Source organism: Rhipicephalus microplus, chromosome 9, assembly GCF_043290135.1.
Source record: "Rhipicephalus microplus isolate Deutch F79 chromosome 9, USDA_Rmic, whole genome shotgun sequence".
NCBI classification, from domain to species: Eukaryota; Metazoa; Arthropoda; class Arachnida; order Ixodida; family Ixodidae; genus Rhipicephalus; species Rhipicephalus microplus.
Genome location: NC_134708.1, coordinates 30,644,067 through 30,661,351, shown reverse-complemented (window position 1 = coordinate 30,661,351; position 17,285 = coordinate 30,644,067). Strand labels below are relative to the sequence as shown.

The window sequence follows — 17,285 nt, the reverse complement described above, 5'->3', positions numbered from 1 at the left end:
CAGTCTTAATTCAGTCAAGAACTTTATCGAAGGTCCTGGGGAGTTTAAGCCACCAGCGTGTCCACAAGGGACATCCCAGCAGCCGCTACTGTAGGCGACGCCTGAGTCGGAGCGTTCTTAATTGGTTTATTTATTAAGTTCACAAATGCTTTACGACAAACTCGCATATTACAGCGAAGAACGTAAAGCAAAAAAGGAAAAAAAGAGCGAGTATTACGCTATCAAGTATGAAACTTGTAATAAAAACAAAGCAGCATTTTCTAGGAACACTCACTAGGTCGCGTGATGACTTCTATAAGTCTTTTACCAAGCGCGGCTGCACTCTTCCTATCGTCCGTGCACTTACTTGTCTGCTCGGCCACTCTGACGCGGATAGTTAGGAAGATAGTCCGAAAGAAGCGTTGTCGTTGCAACTACAGCGTTTAAAACCACTGAGGCTGAGAACTGGAGGACATTCTAAAGGCCACGAGCTACTTAATTCTGCGGTGACTCGAATATGTTGTGGCATTCCTACTAGTCCTAAATTGAGTTATTCGCATGTAGAATGCGCCTTTTCCCCTTTTTTTGCGCTACTTACTCTCTGCATTTGTGGTATGGTTTCGGTAGGGGACGAGAGAACTGGTATTGCCAGAATGAAGGCCTTCAAGATCGAGACGCGCTTCGCGACATTACCGCAAGGAGTAGTGTGGATGAGCCGTGGCATTGTGAAAAGGTAGATTTTTTCCAGGGCTCAATGCGAATTTCTGGTGCGTTCCTTAGACACTAGCAAAATGAGAACAGCATCAGGACAGGTGACCAATTACGGAAGCTGACACACTGAGGTAATGCTCTCTTGACACTTTTTTTTATAACCACCGTTGTACTGAACATAATGAGGCGTGTTTGGCTCTATTCCTGTCGGCATTGATTGGGACAGATACAGAAATGCATTAACACTCGTTTACTTACTTACACTGGCGACACCAAACATAAGCCCGCCAAATAAGGCAGCCATTGGCCTTTAAAAAAGTCGGATGAAATCTACCATTCAGTCAGCAGGGCGATTGGTCAGTCACTAAGAGAATAAGTGAATCGGCAGCCCTGTGCCCACTTTCTCCCAGTAAAGGTTTTCCCCGTCTTTGATTAGGGAAACCAAGTTTGTTCACCCCCTCCCCCGCCACACCCGTGCACTCCGACCTTGACCGAACACACTTCCGAACTATTCTAACAGGAACGCGGTACTCCGCAGAACACGATAGAACATATTCAGGTCATTAAACGGCCCCTCATTAGTCGTTCCAAGCGCAGCCATGATATGTTTCCTCCTTTAGCTCACCCCTAATCGAAGCACTTGGACGTCAGACAAGGTGGAGCAGGAGAGGCAACTGACGTCAGAATAACGTACCCCCTTCCCCAAAACTAATCAGCTTGTGAATTCGAAACGAGCTTACAACCCTCATTTGATGAACAGCGAGAATAGGGTAGGAACCACTGGATCTCGAACTTTCATTCGTTCGCGGGCCGGCCGCGTTCTGTCCGTTCCAAGCGCTCGATATATTTCTTGCCCACGCACGTACATTTATATACAGTGAAGATTCGATCGCGACTGCGTGGTATATAAGGGAACAGAAGCGATCGACTCGGCAAGTGGACAGAGATAGAGAAAATAAAAGAAAGCCGGGGTTATAAAATTGATATACACCATGAGGAAGAGGGCCCAGCGAGCACGCCAAGTGGACATTACGTTTCTGGTCACGTTTCCCTGTCTATAGATATATAGCCGAGAACCTAGCCTTCAACTGCAGATCTTTCGTCTGTAGCACAAGAAAGAGTGACTTACTCTGGGGACTCGCTGGAGGAGGCCAATAGATTGCGTAATCGAACAGTATCTTCGTGGGGGGTCGTCGCCGTCTATCTGGTCCGCAGGCCCTCCACGCGCGAGCACTTCGTTTCTCGGCATTTACGTACAGTGCATACAAATGACGTCGAAATAAGTTTTCCCAAGAGGCCAGCTATATCGACGAGGCGTGGCAGCCCCGTACTCACTTTGGTATTCTCTCGGCATATGTAAAAGCGAGTGGGCTGTAGGCCGGCAATGGTGGTACGGCCGTGGTGCAAGACCTGCGAGATCTGGCGACGCCGCGCGTGTGATGTGATCTCGGAGGCCGTGCATGTCACGGTTCTAAGTATCCCTGGTAGATATGTACAGCCCTCCTGGATTGAAAAGGGTCAATTTAGGGCTAACTCAGTCACATAATTTCGTGGCCACCGTCTTTAATTCGGGTCATATCCGGGAACTTTGGCTGGACTGCGAATATCTGTGCCAACATTATCTCCAGAGACCAGACTTGTCACGACATGACGTAGTTATATCGAGAAATTGCTCATAACGGTTGTTATTCTAAAGAATGATGAATTGATGTCACTTTTGAATCCAGCGAGAACTGTACTTACATAGCAAGCTAGGCATCGTCTTCGTCTTGGTATAAGGGCGCAGAAAGAACAAGGAGTTGCTCTTCGCCTTAATTAGTCAGAACATCCACAATTGTTGATGCGTTCTTCTGTTTCTTTTACTCTGTGAGCTCTTGTCCGAGATGACTCTTTATCAACTCGCCCAATTATCATTTTTTTAACTATACATCCTCTGTTACTTGATTGAAATAAGCTACATTCTATGTAAAACAGAGAGAATGTCTCCCGCCTGTTTGTAGAAATAAGTAAACTTGTAATCACTTCTTACAGATGTTCTTTGGTCACGAGAAGGCACTTTTTCACTGTAGAGATAACATTTGTAATATAAATAGGTAAGTACATCTTCACCATTCTAAAATACGAATACAGGTTCAGTGGGTGCCCCGTGTGGCCTTTCCGAGCCTTGTTCAAACACATTCGGCAACCCACCCACATGTCATGACGCGCCAACTCCAGAATGTTTCTGAAAATACAAAGGTTTGCCCTGGGGCGAGGCAATGTTCTGACGTACAAACGTTCGTGTAAGTCAGACTTCCCTGGTGCTTGAACCCGACGATTGGAGGTCGCGTTATGGAGGCGTCGTGTTGGGGTCACGCTCCTCCCCTTCTGAGACAGCAGAACAGCCGCAACAATACCACGGCCCCCATGGTACATTACAGTAGTCTTGTGAAGCCATAATCTACAATATGACAATTACGCACATGCCATGGACTTACCTTGTCTGCACTCAAGCCGCCTCTACCACATCCGAGCCACAGACGTCAGGTCTTCCCCACCACTAGACCATGAGCCTTTGATCCATGGGTTAGTTCATGGCTCGCCTAGGGTCATTCTGTCGGAACTGAATATTTTGGCGAATTTTGGTGAATATTTCGACGCCTTTGGACAAGCTTTCTGAACATTCATATTCAACACTGTGTGCAACGTGTCAACACTGCGTTGTTTCAGTGATACAAGCTGATGCATACCGTCTTATATGCATATGCTAGGGATAACAACCAGAACGTTCCCGTCTACTACTGCAAGCCGGCCTTCGATACAATGAAAGGACCAGCTTTGATCACAGGACGATAGACGATAACAGATTCAAAAAAAAAAAACACTGCTTACCTTCATACGAAAGACCGATCTCACGGACCCCCTCCCCCCCCCCCCACACACACTAAATATTATGCCCTAAGGGAAAGTCTATCTCGCACAAAAAGTAAAATTAAAATTGCATCCTATGGATATCAGTGCCGGTTGGATAACAGTACCATGAGTTTCAGTGATTAGTCCATTGTATGGTTTGTCACTGTATGATTCTGTCAGTCAGCCAATGAAGTAAACAGGTAATAAATGAATCAATTAACACATAATGATTTTCAGTTCGGTAACCAACGAGCTAATATATCCATAACTAGGATATCAGTACGTAAATCAATGATGGAATTTAATAACAAACTGATCATAACTCAGTCAATCATACAGTGAACTGATAAAGCTCGAAGGGGTACGATACCTCACTCAGTAAGCCCACTCATGAATCACCAGCCCAAAAATTAACCAATGAAGTGAACAGTCGATGTAGTACCAATCATCTTACAGTCAATCACTCTGGTTATCAGTACAGTATAGAAGTAATTTGATACGCACGCATTACCTGTATGATTCCGCTCTTTCCTCTTAGTAATAATGTCTGTACAGTGCTGCATCGTCCATGTTATCGTAATAACTATGTATTATATACAATGTCATTTTATCAAATTTTTTCCCCAATCTCTGCTTGACCGTACTGCCTATGCCCCCTTTCCCTCCCGCAATGCCTATTTTTATCAACGTTAAAAAAAAGGCCAATCACATTAGGCTGACATTTCTTGCTCTATCTGTCCGCCAATAACGCCCTTCCCTCCTTCACCCTGTATATCTTGTCCCAACTTTACTCATGCTTCTTGTATAGCTTCAGCGCAACCCAGTATGAGGACAGCAGAAAATGACACAAGCAAAGAATGAAATCCTCTTTGTTTATGTTTCTATACTTCATGCCCATAACGAGCTGCGCTAAGTACGCACAAGAATATTATACACCAACTCGTGCAAACAACAGTACTTGTTCACTCGCCTACGCCATAGGCTGCTGACCATCAAAATGATCAATCGGCCGATAACACCACACTGACATTTTCGCACTGTCTGCCTGCCAATCCCGCAGGAACGCAGTTCGCGCGAGTCTACCCTAAGCTTCCGTCCCAGCCACGGCGCCTCGTACAATCAGCAGCCGCACCAGGGTCCCCAGCTGGGAGGAGACTTCCAGTCCAGGGCCCACCACCCGGAGCGCCCCCAGTTGGAACAACCCACGAGCCAGGGGCCGGGTCCCAGCAGTCAACCGGGCTCCGTTCACAGGCTCTCCTTCCCTCCCAGCGGCATCGAGAGGCACCTGGCACGCTTACACAGGTGGCACACAGTCGCAGTTCATAGCCAAAGTTCTTATATTTTTATCTCTTCTCTAGCGTGTACCATTGAAGAGCCACTGTCGAATCTAATAGGGTGACACTCGTTTGTGATAGCCATGTACTTCCAAACAATTTTTCAGCGTCTGGTGAAAAGATGAAGGGCGCATGCCCCGCTCACTAATGAATGGAGATGCGTGTCGCGTTGGTATGCTGTCCGCTAAAAGGTTCGTGAATAATATACTTAAACTTCCTTGGATTTGTAAATCCTTTACGTTAGGAAGAACATGCCGGCAGGCGCTGGCTGCGCGTGAGAGAGGGTTGGAAGAGGAGGCCGTTGTCGCTACTTAGGTAAAAGGGGAAAAAATATCAAGGAACACACTAGAATATTTGCACTGGTCAATTCTCTTCTCTTAACCATTCAGCCACCTTGCGGGACTGCACAGAACTAATTTGTAATAATAGGTGCCCATGTGCTTCGAGTTGTGGATCAATGCGTCCTCGAGGTGCCAATTGCTAGCTTCCTGGTAAGCTAAATTGGTAGGACGACCACACCAGAGAGGCGTTGGTCTCGGATTCGATCTCCGGACCAGGACAAATTTTTTCGGCAACTAAGAAGCTATCTTAAGAGAAATACATATGGATTTCCTTGTGGCTTCATGCTTGAAATGGCTGGTTGTCACTCACTTTATTTTCTTAACGTGCATCAAAAGTCGTTTGATGCTTTCGAGAGGACGTGTTTTGGTGGACTCTTCTCTGGAATTTATAAAACAGTGCCGCACAGTGCGCTCCATGTCGACAGTTACGGGGGCTCTCCTGGTCACGGTCCAATTCCGCCCCCTTGTCGAATTTCTCAATGGCGGCATGGTTTGACCAAATCATTCTGAGAAAACTTCCTTATGTAAACGGGAAGTGCAGTCCACAAGGACGTAGTGAAGCATCGACTGAAGGGGGAAACTGGACGTGAACTGGAGACCGGAAACAAAATCCGAGGGTTATCGCGACTGGCGGATCATACTCGGGAGTTTCTTTTTTTTTTCACAGAATGTTACATAACGAAAAATTTTAGGTGGGGTAACTTTACATCGGCTGCAGCGCTTTGTAATGTCTTATGGGGACGTATTCCGCTAAACAGTCGACATTTTCAGTCAAACACGAAGAAACTCATCAATAAAGCTTCTATTTGGAACTAGAATTGAAAACTCCAGCACTACAGTGTCCATACGGTAGCAACAAACTTGGCAGCTGCTCCAGGGGGTGCTATTCAGCACTCTGTCAAGTTCCGCTAAATTGTCAAAACCTTCCACGGCGTCATTTCAAGCCAAGCGATATAAAAAGGCAGCCCTCCGGGCCATTGCATTGCATTAGATTACATTGGAGCGCAGCTCATACTTCTAGAGCCACAGTGAAATGTGTTCGCGACGTTCGTCACTCGTATATCTCAACCCTTTGTTTCCATTTTCTTCACAGTACGACGAGCACAGACAACAGGAAGTCGTTTCCGCCATGCCAGGTGAGCCTTCCCGTGCTTCGAAATTAAGTGCCGCGAGTTGGCAGAGAGGGAGATATAAAGAGGAGAGAAAGAGAGCAGAGATATTTATCGTGACAGAAAAGCTGTTTGTTGATGTATTGTACACGTACTTACGACCAATGACGTGAAGATAACTTCGTTAGTAGGGGAGTCGACATTAAGAAGACGAGAGAATTATTTCCCTTTCGTACAAAGGGAGGAAGCCGCGGCTAGAAGCTGCATAGCCTGACGTTGGCCTCCCCTCCCTTGTAGAGTTTGACGTGAGAAAATACAAACACGTAAATTAAAATAAACATAGTAAATGCAAAATCAGCTGCGCTTGAAAGTGTAAAATAATGCAGTTATTAAGAATTCAACATGTAACTCTTCTCGTAAGATTGTGTTATCTTGATGCAATACTAGTTGACCATTCAGTCCATACAAAGTTCGGCAGCGTTCACTTGAGAGCGCTTTCGTTCCAGTATAGTATGTATGTGCTACATTTTGCAAAGAAAGCTAGTGTGAAAGAGGACACTCAAGGAAACATGAACAAAAATTACCGCTGATTTTGGCTGATGATTATGACCAAACCCACATTACAGCTCTCGTGCGAGGTACTACTCTTTCCCCTACTGGGAGCACGCGCGTGACCCTCGACACTACTAGGCTGACATGATCTTCAGCCTTCCGTACACTGCAGTAAGTCTGGTTACATGGTTTCCGAGAGACACCAGACACAAGACGCTTAATTTAGCTACGTCGTGTCTGATGACACCAACCTCGAGCAATACATTTCTCGGAATATTCTTAACGTACGTTTTATGCCGTTGTTTTTAGCGCGGTCAAATTGAGAACGTTTCGCCTAGTCGCACGTCTCAGGTGTTACCTTGTAATGCTGTGCACAGACGTCTGGGTTAAAAATATTGACTCAAGTCAACCTGTAAACTTCGTGCTCGCCCGAAGCTAGACTGGCACAAAAGCATTTTATTTGCTCACCAGTTATGCCATGCTAAAGGTGCAAACTAATGACAGATCATCAAATCTAGGAAAAATTGAAGTGGGAGACGATGTAGTCAGGCCTACAACCGGTTGTTACTCCTGTGCGATAGAGCGATTAAGATCACACTTTGTTGTTGAACAACCTATATATGACACCCACGAAATCCCTACTGTTTTTAAGGTTGTTAGAGTACAGGCTTCTAAAGGGTAGTCATCATTGCTGACTCGCAGGTGTCGGACACGGACTCCGGTCTGGGCCGTACCATCACCGCCGAGACGAGCGAAGAGAGCTTCGCCGGAGCTGTCGCCGCTCCCCAGGCACCGCCACCTCCGTCTCACCGTCTGTGCGGGGGTAACGTGTGCAACGGCATCTACCGGGCGAGCGGTGCCGTCTCTCCTGGAGGTGCGACCGGAGGTGGTCCTGTACGTACGAACAGAGGTGGTTCGGACGCTGTCCTGGACGACGGTCTGGCACATGAAATGGCGCTGCTGCGCGTCGAGCTCGAGATCGTGCGCTGGGAGTGCGAGAGCATCATCCGCCAGAAGAGGCGCCGCGACCAGGACCTGCTGGGATCGTGGTCCAGGCGACGGCGCGTCCTGGACTGGATGCAGCGACACGACAGCAGCGACACCTCGTACGACCCTTCCACGCTGTCCTCCAACTCGGAAGACCGCCGCGAGGCGAGCCCGAGCCCGACGTCTTCTGTGGAAGCCCTCTGCAGCCGGACTCCGCCGCCGTCATGCGCGGGCGGAGCGCCGGAGTCGCCCGTCATACAGCAGCACATCTACGAATCTGTGGCCAGAAGTCCGTCACCGCTGACGTTGGTAACTTCGTCGTCTCCCCACGTGCGCTCTCAAAGCATGACCCTGAACAACAACAACCCACCGAGCGGACCCCCGGGTCGGGTCCTCTCCCCGGAGCACAAGAGATGTTCGTCGGCCAGTCCGGTGCGCCGGAAACTGCAGGCCGGCGCACCCCTGCCTGCCGTGTTGAGTCCCGTCAGAACTTACCGCTTCTCGTGCACCATCAACGAGTCACCGCAGACTCCGGCGGCGGTGGCCGTTCGGAGCAGCACCCGGTCGCCCAGCTGTTCCCCCGTCAGACACAGTGCAGCCTTCAGACCCCGATGCAGCTCGAACCCAGTACCGCACGCGGTGACACCGGCCGTCATTCCGATCGTGACGTCTCGAACGGCGGGTCAGATTAGCGACCTGTACAGGCGCCAGGAACACAGCACCTCCTGTTTCCCGACCCAGAGCATCCCGGAGAGCCCGCTGGCGCTGCACAGCACCAGTTCCAGTCCGATTCCTATCGTGACCTATAGCGACCGCTCGCCGGTGGCGTCTCCCGTGAGGTTCCAGCACGAAACAGGAGGCAGTCCCTCACTGGCGTCGCCCTGCGGGGGGTCATCCCGGTCTTCCAGGCCCTCGTTGAGCGAAGACAAGCCTCGTAGGTGGTTCGATAGCATTCTCCAGCAACAGGACCCTTCCGCCTATCAAGCCCACGAGCCCGCTCAGCTGTGCTCCTTCTACAGTCCTCAGAGGCAGTGCGCCAAGTCTAGTAGTAGCAGGCTTCAACCAGTCTTCGAGGCCGAGTGCTACGGTGGTAGGGGTGCCAGAGGTGGAGGAGGAGGCATCCTCGACTTGGACCTCGAATTCGTCACCAAAGAGTACGAGATATTTCCCGGTGACGATGGCGCCTGTCGAAACGATGTCCACGGCGGGGCGGCTCAGAAGGCGAGAAAGACGCGTCGTCAGCTGCGGAAAGAGCGCGCACAACAGATCGCCGCTCGAACCAGGGCTGACACGACCACGTCGACTGATTCAGACGCCACGCTGAAGCACCACCACAGCAGCTGCCACGCTTGTGCACGAAGTCGGAGGAAGGGCGTTGGTGGCGTGCCCCAGTCATTGCACAGGTCGGCGCCGTCCAAACAAGAAGCTGCCGTGCACCACGCCCGCAGGCCGGCACCGATGACACATCGTGGCGACATCGCCGCTGCCTCCGCCTCAGCCAACACCACCGACTACATGCTCTGAGCGGCGGTCGATCGTTACGTAGAGTATCAGTACATGCTGTCACCTCACCGATTCCGTGCTATGTTGTACATGAAAGCTGAAGGTAGGGCCATGAAAGAAGTGCTGCATTTGTTTTTTTTTACTTTTCGGTCACTGTTTTCATGTGCAAGTTACCCGCCGCGCTGGTATAGTGCTCAAGGTGCTCGACTGCTGATCCGAAGTACACGGGATCGAACTCAGGCTGTGGCGGTGGCATATTCGATAGAGATGAAGTGCGATTAGCCCATTTAATTTCAATTTAGATGCACGTTAAGGCCTCCACCACGGTGGCCTTTATAATCATGTCGTGGCTTTGCAACGTGAAACCCCAACACTTACTATTACTACTCATGTGCATTTTAGAAAAAGTAGCTAAGCTCTGTTGACGCCGTTACATGATCAGTTTCTCAGCCCTATCTTCCTTTTTTGTGCTACACACTTCCCTTCCCCCAGGACAAACGTGTGTAATGAAAACCGCACTGGCGCTATTGAACGGAACTAATGCAACAGACATGGGCACCCCGAATGCTGTGCACACTTTTGTCAAGCATTCCTTTATGCGTTCTACTTCCAGCTCGTTAAAGCGTGCCGCTCAGTCATTTAACGATCCTATAGCTAGTTATCAAATAAGCCACGTAAGAGCACCATTTAAGGGGACGTCGTTTAGGAGCCGCGATGGAGCACTTCGCTTCATAGATGTGAATGGGCCTTCGATATGCTCCGGTATAGATACTGACTTACTTAGCCAGGCCTTCAGCTTGTACAATGGTGCACGGAATTGTCGAGGCTGAACGAAAGCATTCCGCTAGTCTTATATTTAGGGACCACCGTCTGTTCAAAGCAGTCCCTTACGGGGGGCTGATGTTAAATCGCTAGCACTTAATTTTTGCCTTTATGCATACGTTGTGTTCGACTCGGTACGCACTGCTGTTCAACGCGTCGAGCCGCTCGTTGAAGAGAGAGGGGAAAAAGAAAGGGGGAAAATACACCCACTTGTCTCATAGACCACGAACTTTCTCGGTATCAGTTTCCGAATAACAAAAACGCAACACTTCGTGAACTCACGTGCTCTACGACAATAATTTGAAGGGCTCTGTGCCGTTTGCCAGAACGTTTTCCAACTGCGCGCGTAAGGGCTGAACAATGCGGCTCTTTGATAATCATGTTGATCGTAACGAAGTACTCACGTCAATAAGGAGCAAGTCCGTGCATGTGCTCTTTCTGAAGCCTGCTGATGCGCACGCAGCCTGGCGTACCAGTATCAGTGTTGCAACTCGCTTCAACTTACAGCAGTGTGAGTTCACCGTCACTGGGAGGCTGGTCAGAAATCGTGAGCGAATTCGAGGTATAATTCTTTTCCTAAAACCAGGAGCATAAATAGTATCCTAATCACCCATACAAGGTTTTCCAACCCCAACACAGCTTCCCCGTAAGCATCGCTTCGCATTTGTAAGGAGGGTGCAAATGGTTCGCTTGGAACACTTGACACAAAACTTAGGTCGTGCTTCCCTGCTTGGACTCGGTCGTACGATTCCCGGTGGTTGGTGTTCTCAATATGTAGGCTACATTTACTCGACTTTGACAGTCTAGTGAGAGTCTATGACAGCCTATACAGATAGATGTGGCTCATGGATCTGTAGTTTACGTCGAACTGAGTTTGTAGGCTCTTCCAGAGCTACCAGTCTGAAAGTTTACAGAGAACAGTTGGGATAAAAACCGGTCGAATGGAATCTATTTTGTTTTCAGAATGCCTTCATTAATAGGACTTGAAGATCAAGTTGCACGATAAAACATAGCAGCCAGCTTGGAAGTCTGAAGACAATCTAGACTTTCCGAATTCGCTTTCAATGAGGTTGCTGCTACCAAGTGCTACTATCGTCAAAGCAATACAGTGAATGGATGTCCAAACCACCTGCTCCTCACGCAACGCGATGGATGTCTCGTTAAAACAAATTGAGTGGCATCACACAATCACGGCCGTTACAAAAGTCATTTGCCCGCTCCATACGAAGTCTAAAGACGTGTCTAGGTCTACGGGTTGTCTAAATGGAGCTTGTGGTCCTACAACCTTTGAGTTTCTTTCTGCGGTTTTCAATGGAGCGTCAGCAGCCAACCTGACTGGATGTCTGCGGATGTTGATGCACTAAGGTTACTTGACCAGTGAACGACATTTCCTTCTAGACAGTTCGTAGCCTCTAAATACCACAATATTAACTTTATTAAATAAACAGCGAACTGCAAGTGGTCTATCGACCAAAAAAGAGAGTGCTAAATGAACTCTATGAGATACATGGCCATGTCAAGATGAAAATGAGCACCTCACAGAGTGTGAATCATATGTTACAGCAGTGGCCTCTAACAGTGCACGGCACAATCCGCATTGCATCACTGCCGCATGTCTTCGGAAACCGAAGCAGCCACTCCCGACACATCAGAGCTTCAGCGTGATTCGAAGTATTGCGCGTGCTGTTCACCCAAATCACTGAAATATACCTCAGATCAGTGCCTTTCCAGGAGGCCATGGCAACATAACATCGCTTCAATCGTGGCTACGGTCTGCCAGGAAATTGTTCACGATCAGTTCACAGTACAAAAAAAAAACGAACAAGCAAAGAACACCCGTTTTACGTTGTTCTCTGTGTGGTTGAGTAGGAATCAGCCCAAGAGCTTTCGAGGGAGCTAGAAGTGTGGCAGCTTGGGCTAGTTGGTATGGCATGACGATAGTTATAGCGCGAGAACAAAACGACGACACAGAGACAAGAAGGTGTCCTTCGTGTCCTTCTTGTCTCCGTGTCGTCGTTTTGTTCTCGTGCTATAACTAGCGTCTTTCAAGTGACCGGCAACTTACCAGAACATGTGATCAAGTTCTGGTGGAAATGAAAAAAAGAAAGAGCCGTGTTTTGTATCGACACATCTAAACTTCCCATGCACTTTTTGAGTGACTGGCATATTTGAAATTGCGTTTAAAAGTCACAAAACACCGGCATGTCGCGCAATCTAGTGGAATAGTTTCGATGCTGTGCTATAGGGTGATTCCATTCGCGGCGTCTGATGCTTTTATACGCAACGTAATTACGCTAAAAAACAAAGAACGCGTATTGTTATCTATTCCTTCTCTATTATGTGCTCCTTACAAGGTAAAAGGCGTTGGCGCTGAGAAGTGGCGGCGCCTTTGCGGCAGTCAGAAGAACGTGGCTTACCCTGAAGAGCATGCGGGCGGCGTGCACGCATGCGTAGAAAGCCACAGCGCACGAAAATAGACAGTTGGCCCACTTCCTACTGTTTGCAGCACGAGTTTCGGGTAAGACTTTACGGTCGCCGCAGATAGCGAAAGTCCTTACAAATGTTTCACGGCGTTTTCCGCGTTGACATTCCAAGGTTAGACATTCTGACTTGTGAAGTTTCAGTTGGGCTAAAGAAAAACAGGTGACGTTAGAATCGGTTGTCGGTCCCTTTAAGAGAGCCGAGCGCGAGCCATTACTAATTAAGTCTTCGGAGGCGTTAAAAAGACTTTAATTCTGAACTCGAGTACGTAGCACGGAAGTACAACCTACCAGCGGTACTTGGGAACTTGAAACAACAGCAAACAACGAAGGCAACGAAAACACAACCCCAATACCACGAAGGACATTCACGATGTTGATGCCTGAACGCCTACGTGCGAGAACAGTACTGACAACCTCAAATTGTCCGCTGACTAGTCTTGGCGGTTTACACACGAGGCTTCGTGATCATCCTCACACAAATGTCTTGTTTGCGGTATCGAGAAACCGCCCGAAATATCAACATGATGCTTGAATGATACTTTTCTATGCTCACAACTTCACCTCATTTTAACAGCAGTCCTCACTGTATAAGGCAGAATGCCTTGGGGCAGACGGAAGCTCGAAGGGGTAAAAAATTCTTGCACTCGATAAGTCACTGGAGCCTATAGGCGTGCGCCCGGAGGTGCAGAGACAAGCAGGGGGGGGGGCGCAAAGTCAGCCCAAATACATTGACATAATAGGGTGGGAAACTCCCCCCCCCCCCCCTCTTGGCGCTCGCCTATGCGGGAGCTGATGTTTCGAAAAGCGATCTTGCGTTCTTTGAGGCAGCAAGGCAGCTTGCCGAAGCGTACTCGTCAAAAGGACAAGAAGAAGGTAAGAAGACACGACACCAAGACAAGAAAGACCATCAACTGACCTTTGCTCTTACGGAATGATTGTCTGTTGATAGTATGCACTGGTCCTTGTGGACCTTTCGTTTGTGTCTACGCGTTGTGGGAGGCCAACCAACTAGCCCGCCTTTCCGTATTATTGAAGACATCCCGAGTTCGAGAATTTTTCATATCTTCGGTTTTCCATAAGGAGCTCACGGACCTCCTGCATGCGTGCGAAGAACAAAGAAATCGAGACTTGCAACTCCACGCCTCGCTGTTCGTCCAGGTGGCGTGAGTGGTGTTCTGCATACATTTGTCGAAGACTGAACACTAAACGGAGCGAGTGCCTGTTTCATCATCTACTATCGTTCCAAGCCTCCCATTCCTTTTAAGTACAATTAAACGCCATGGCATCTACTCACGCATCAAGAAACCTCACTTCACATATTCTCCCACGTTTTTTGTCGATTGCTGACGGTGCACTTTTTGCTCTATTTTTTTTTTCTTTATTTTGATTCCATCTCACAATGCTGCCTCTGCTGTGACTCGCTACAGTATACCGCTTTGATGCTTACAAACATCGCCGTTCAAATTTTTTACTAGGCTAGCCGCCTCGTGTGTGTTTCATTTGAACTGTTGTGTGAAAAAGTCGGATGCTGTTGACGATCTGTTTGGCGTTTTCCTATTTCTCAGCCACGTTCCGTGACCTCCGTGATTAGCACCGGCAACGCTGCCGAAGCTGATGTCGGAGGCCACACGCATTTTGTGTTGGTGTTCGTAGCCGCTACCAGGTGTTACGTGCCTTACCCGTGGCACACCAGATGGCGTGGCTTTCTGCATTGCATTGTTAAGCGATATGAGTGACAGACTATGTAAACAGGTGTTGTCGTGTACGGACAGGTGCTTTTTTTTCTCGTAGCACAAACTTCCGTTTCACAAACAGAAACCCGCGAAGTGTTCCTTTTTAGAACTGCAGCGTCTATATCGCGCGATGTATTTGGCGTGTATAACAAATCAACCATTTGTTTTATAAGATTTCGCAGTGTAGTGAGTGTATGTTTGATTGCTCCGAACAATCGGGTGCTCAGAGACGAATCGGGTCGTACTGTATTGCGCATGAGCAGTCACAGTGATCACGTTCGACGCGTGGAAGCTGAGGCCAGACTGTGGAACAAATGACGTCAGTTCTCGGCATGTGATGCGAAGAAGATCAAAACGGTTGCCGCGACGTGTGCAAGCTTTCTTTTTTTTTCCTTTTGCTCTCTGTGCTGCAACTGCGACGTATTCATTCCTGAAATCGCCTTTGAGACAATGTGATCACTCCGAAACACCACGTGCACATTCCGGTCTCGGAGGCCTTGCTTTTAGCCATATCTAGATTCTCATACTGCGGTCACTAGAGGTAAACCTGGCGCTGACGTCTGGGTGTGAATGAGTACCGGATAGCATTTGAGTGTGCCAGTAAACGGGTAGTTTTTTTCTTTCAATCTGACTTCGAATAACAATATGGTATATCTATTTCATACTTATTTTGATATGTAATTTTATTTCAATAAATATGACGTGATATTTGTCCTTTAGCCTCACCTCGGCAACTTTTCTTAACCTTTCGAGTAAGGATAGCTGTTCTAGAAATAAATATAGAGAATTAAAAAAAAAAACGCTGGGAGATTGACCAGGGCGGAACCTGCTAGGCTACAATAGTTCTAAATATCTAAAAGTTATTTATACATGAAGTGAGTTGCATTTGGTTAATGATAATTTAGAAGTAAAAAAAAAACCACATTCTATGAAGGGTGCTTGTTCATTAACGGATGAATTGCAAGTGAACTTCCTATCAAAACAATCAATCAGGAAACTTGCACTGTTCTAGCTAAACAAATCCGTGTGAAATCTTAAGAAAATTCGGTCATTAGTCTTGACTCCCGGGATGACTGAATGCAACACCACATTTGCCTCTAGTGATTCCATTATGAAGCTCAAAGCCACTTAGCGTAGGAGTTTTCCCGAAATAGTGTACTGCGTATGAAGCGTAGGAAGTGACTTCACTTACTTCGTAGGAAGTGAAGTACGTGACAGCGTTAGAGGTTTGCGACGCCAAACGCTTTCCTCAAGAGTTGGGCCGCAGCTCATTGTGCTCTACGTTGCTTCACAGCCAAGTGAATCTCAAAGTTTCTACAGTAATACAGCGGGCTACGAAAGCACCGCGCCTTTGGGAGTATCAGCAAATACGACACGTGACAAGACGTGACGTCATATCCGGACGAGAGAACACGTGGTGCACTCGCAAGTTTTGTGAAGCATCCGAACCACGTGCCACTTGCACGATCAAAATGGCTTATAAAAAATAGAAATTTTACTGTGCTGGTTACGTGGAAAAAAACGTATTTTTCCTCACTGGAACAATCGCAGTCAGAATGTTTTAAAATCTCTGCAAATATTTCACAGAATCGCTGTTTGTCAACCAGAGCACCGAGCTGCACTACTGTTCCTAGATCAGGACTGGATGCGCGAGCACGTCGCATTCCGCATGGATTTTTAAAAACATCATGCATCTCGTATTCACTGTTTAAAATGAACATTTATTTCCATTCATTGGCAGCTTCAAAAGAACGAACTAGTTGAAATCGCTATCTGATTCCAGAATAACAATGAACAAAGGTACACTATGTTAATAAAGAAGCGTTTTCTATTGCACGATATTTAGCAATAACCATTTCACTCGCTTCCCACAGGTCCATATATATGAAAGTGTCATTGGGGTAAGTCAAGAAAAGTTCGTCTCAATGAGGTCAACGCACCGCAGTGTCAGGACGAAAGAGAATTTTCAGAGAAAATTGCAAAAAAAAGGCTGTAGATTTAACGTAACATTCACCTATACTACACTAAAGATTCACTCTAAGTGAAAGTTGTTGCGCCATGAATCCTCGTGTTTTTTTAAAAATTATCAATCCGTTTGTAAACACTTGTGTTGAACCGCATGAACGATGTTACATGTTACAAGTGGTGAACATTCGACTAAGATCGTTAAACTTACACAGCACATGCGATGTACAAGTGCCGCTGGGTTATTGTAAACTTTTGTTATCTACTTGTACGCAAAAGAATGTTATAAACACTTATCCAGCACGAGTACAACTTGAAAACGAACACTAAGTGTTGTTGACCTGCCTAGACTTGCAGTGCAAATTTTTCCCCTCTGTGTGTGCTTTGACGCAATCTTTGCTTTCTGCTGTTCGTATTGGCACCCACGCGAAAACAATGTTGGAACGTTCTTCGAAGAAAGCCAAACGTATGCAGATGCATGTTGAAGGCCTCCCCGCTGTACTACATCTGAGTGGTTTTGAATTAGTTAGCCTTGAGTGACGATTGCTCGAGAGCACATAGTTTGTCTGGAAAGTGAGCCACCGTGAGGGAACCTGTATCAACGCAAAGTAATAAAGAGAAGGCATTTTGAAGTTTTCATTCTATTGCCGTTGTTGTGGCGTGCATCTCTCGTCGTCGAGAAGGAATGTCTCTGGGGACAAATGACTGCGAAGTTTTGACGAAAGGTTCGTCAGCGAAACCTTCATAACCATCGTCGTAATAGTAATCAAACGTCATTACTCGCTGCTGTACCTATAAGCATATGAAACCATAGCGACCTTGGGAGAAAACCTGTATACCGGCTGGAAGCGATGTGACAGTGGATATATCAACA

The 17,285-nt window shown here is 47.4% G+C and overlaps 1 protein-coding gene across 1 annotated transcript in view; it reads left to right on the top strand.

Annotated features, from left to right (window-relative positions):
• The window catches only part of LOC119164962 (uncharacterized), a 37,812-nt gene extending 20,757 nt beyond the window's left edge, over positions 1-17,055 (top strand). The window contains exons 2-4 of the mRNA XM_075873407.1: positions 4,643-4,884; positions 6,351-6,393; positions 7,621-17,055. Coding sequence (XP_075729522.1) covers positions 4,643-4,884; positions 6,351-6,393; positions 7,621-9,429 — 2,094 coding nt within the window. The 3' untranslated portion in view covers positions 9,430-17,055. The remainder of the gene's footprint in view (positions 1-4,642; positions 4,885-6,350; positions 6,394-7,620) is intronic.
• The last annotated feature ends 230 nt before the right edge of the window (positions 17,056-17,285 follow it).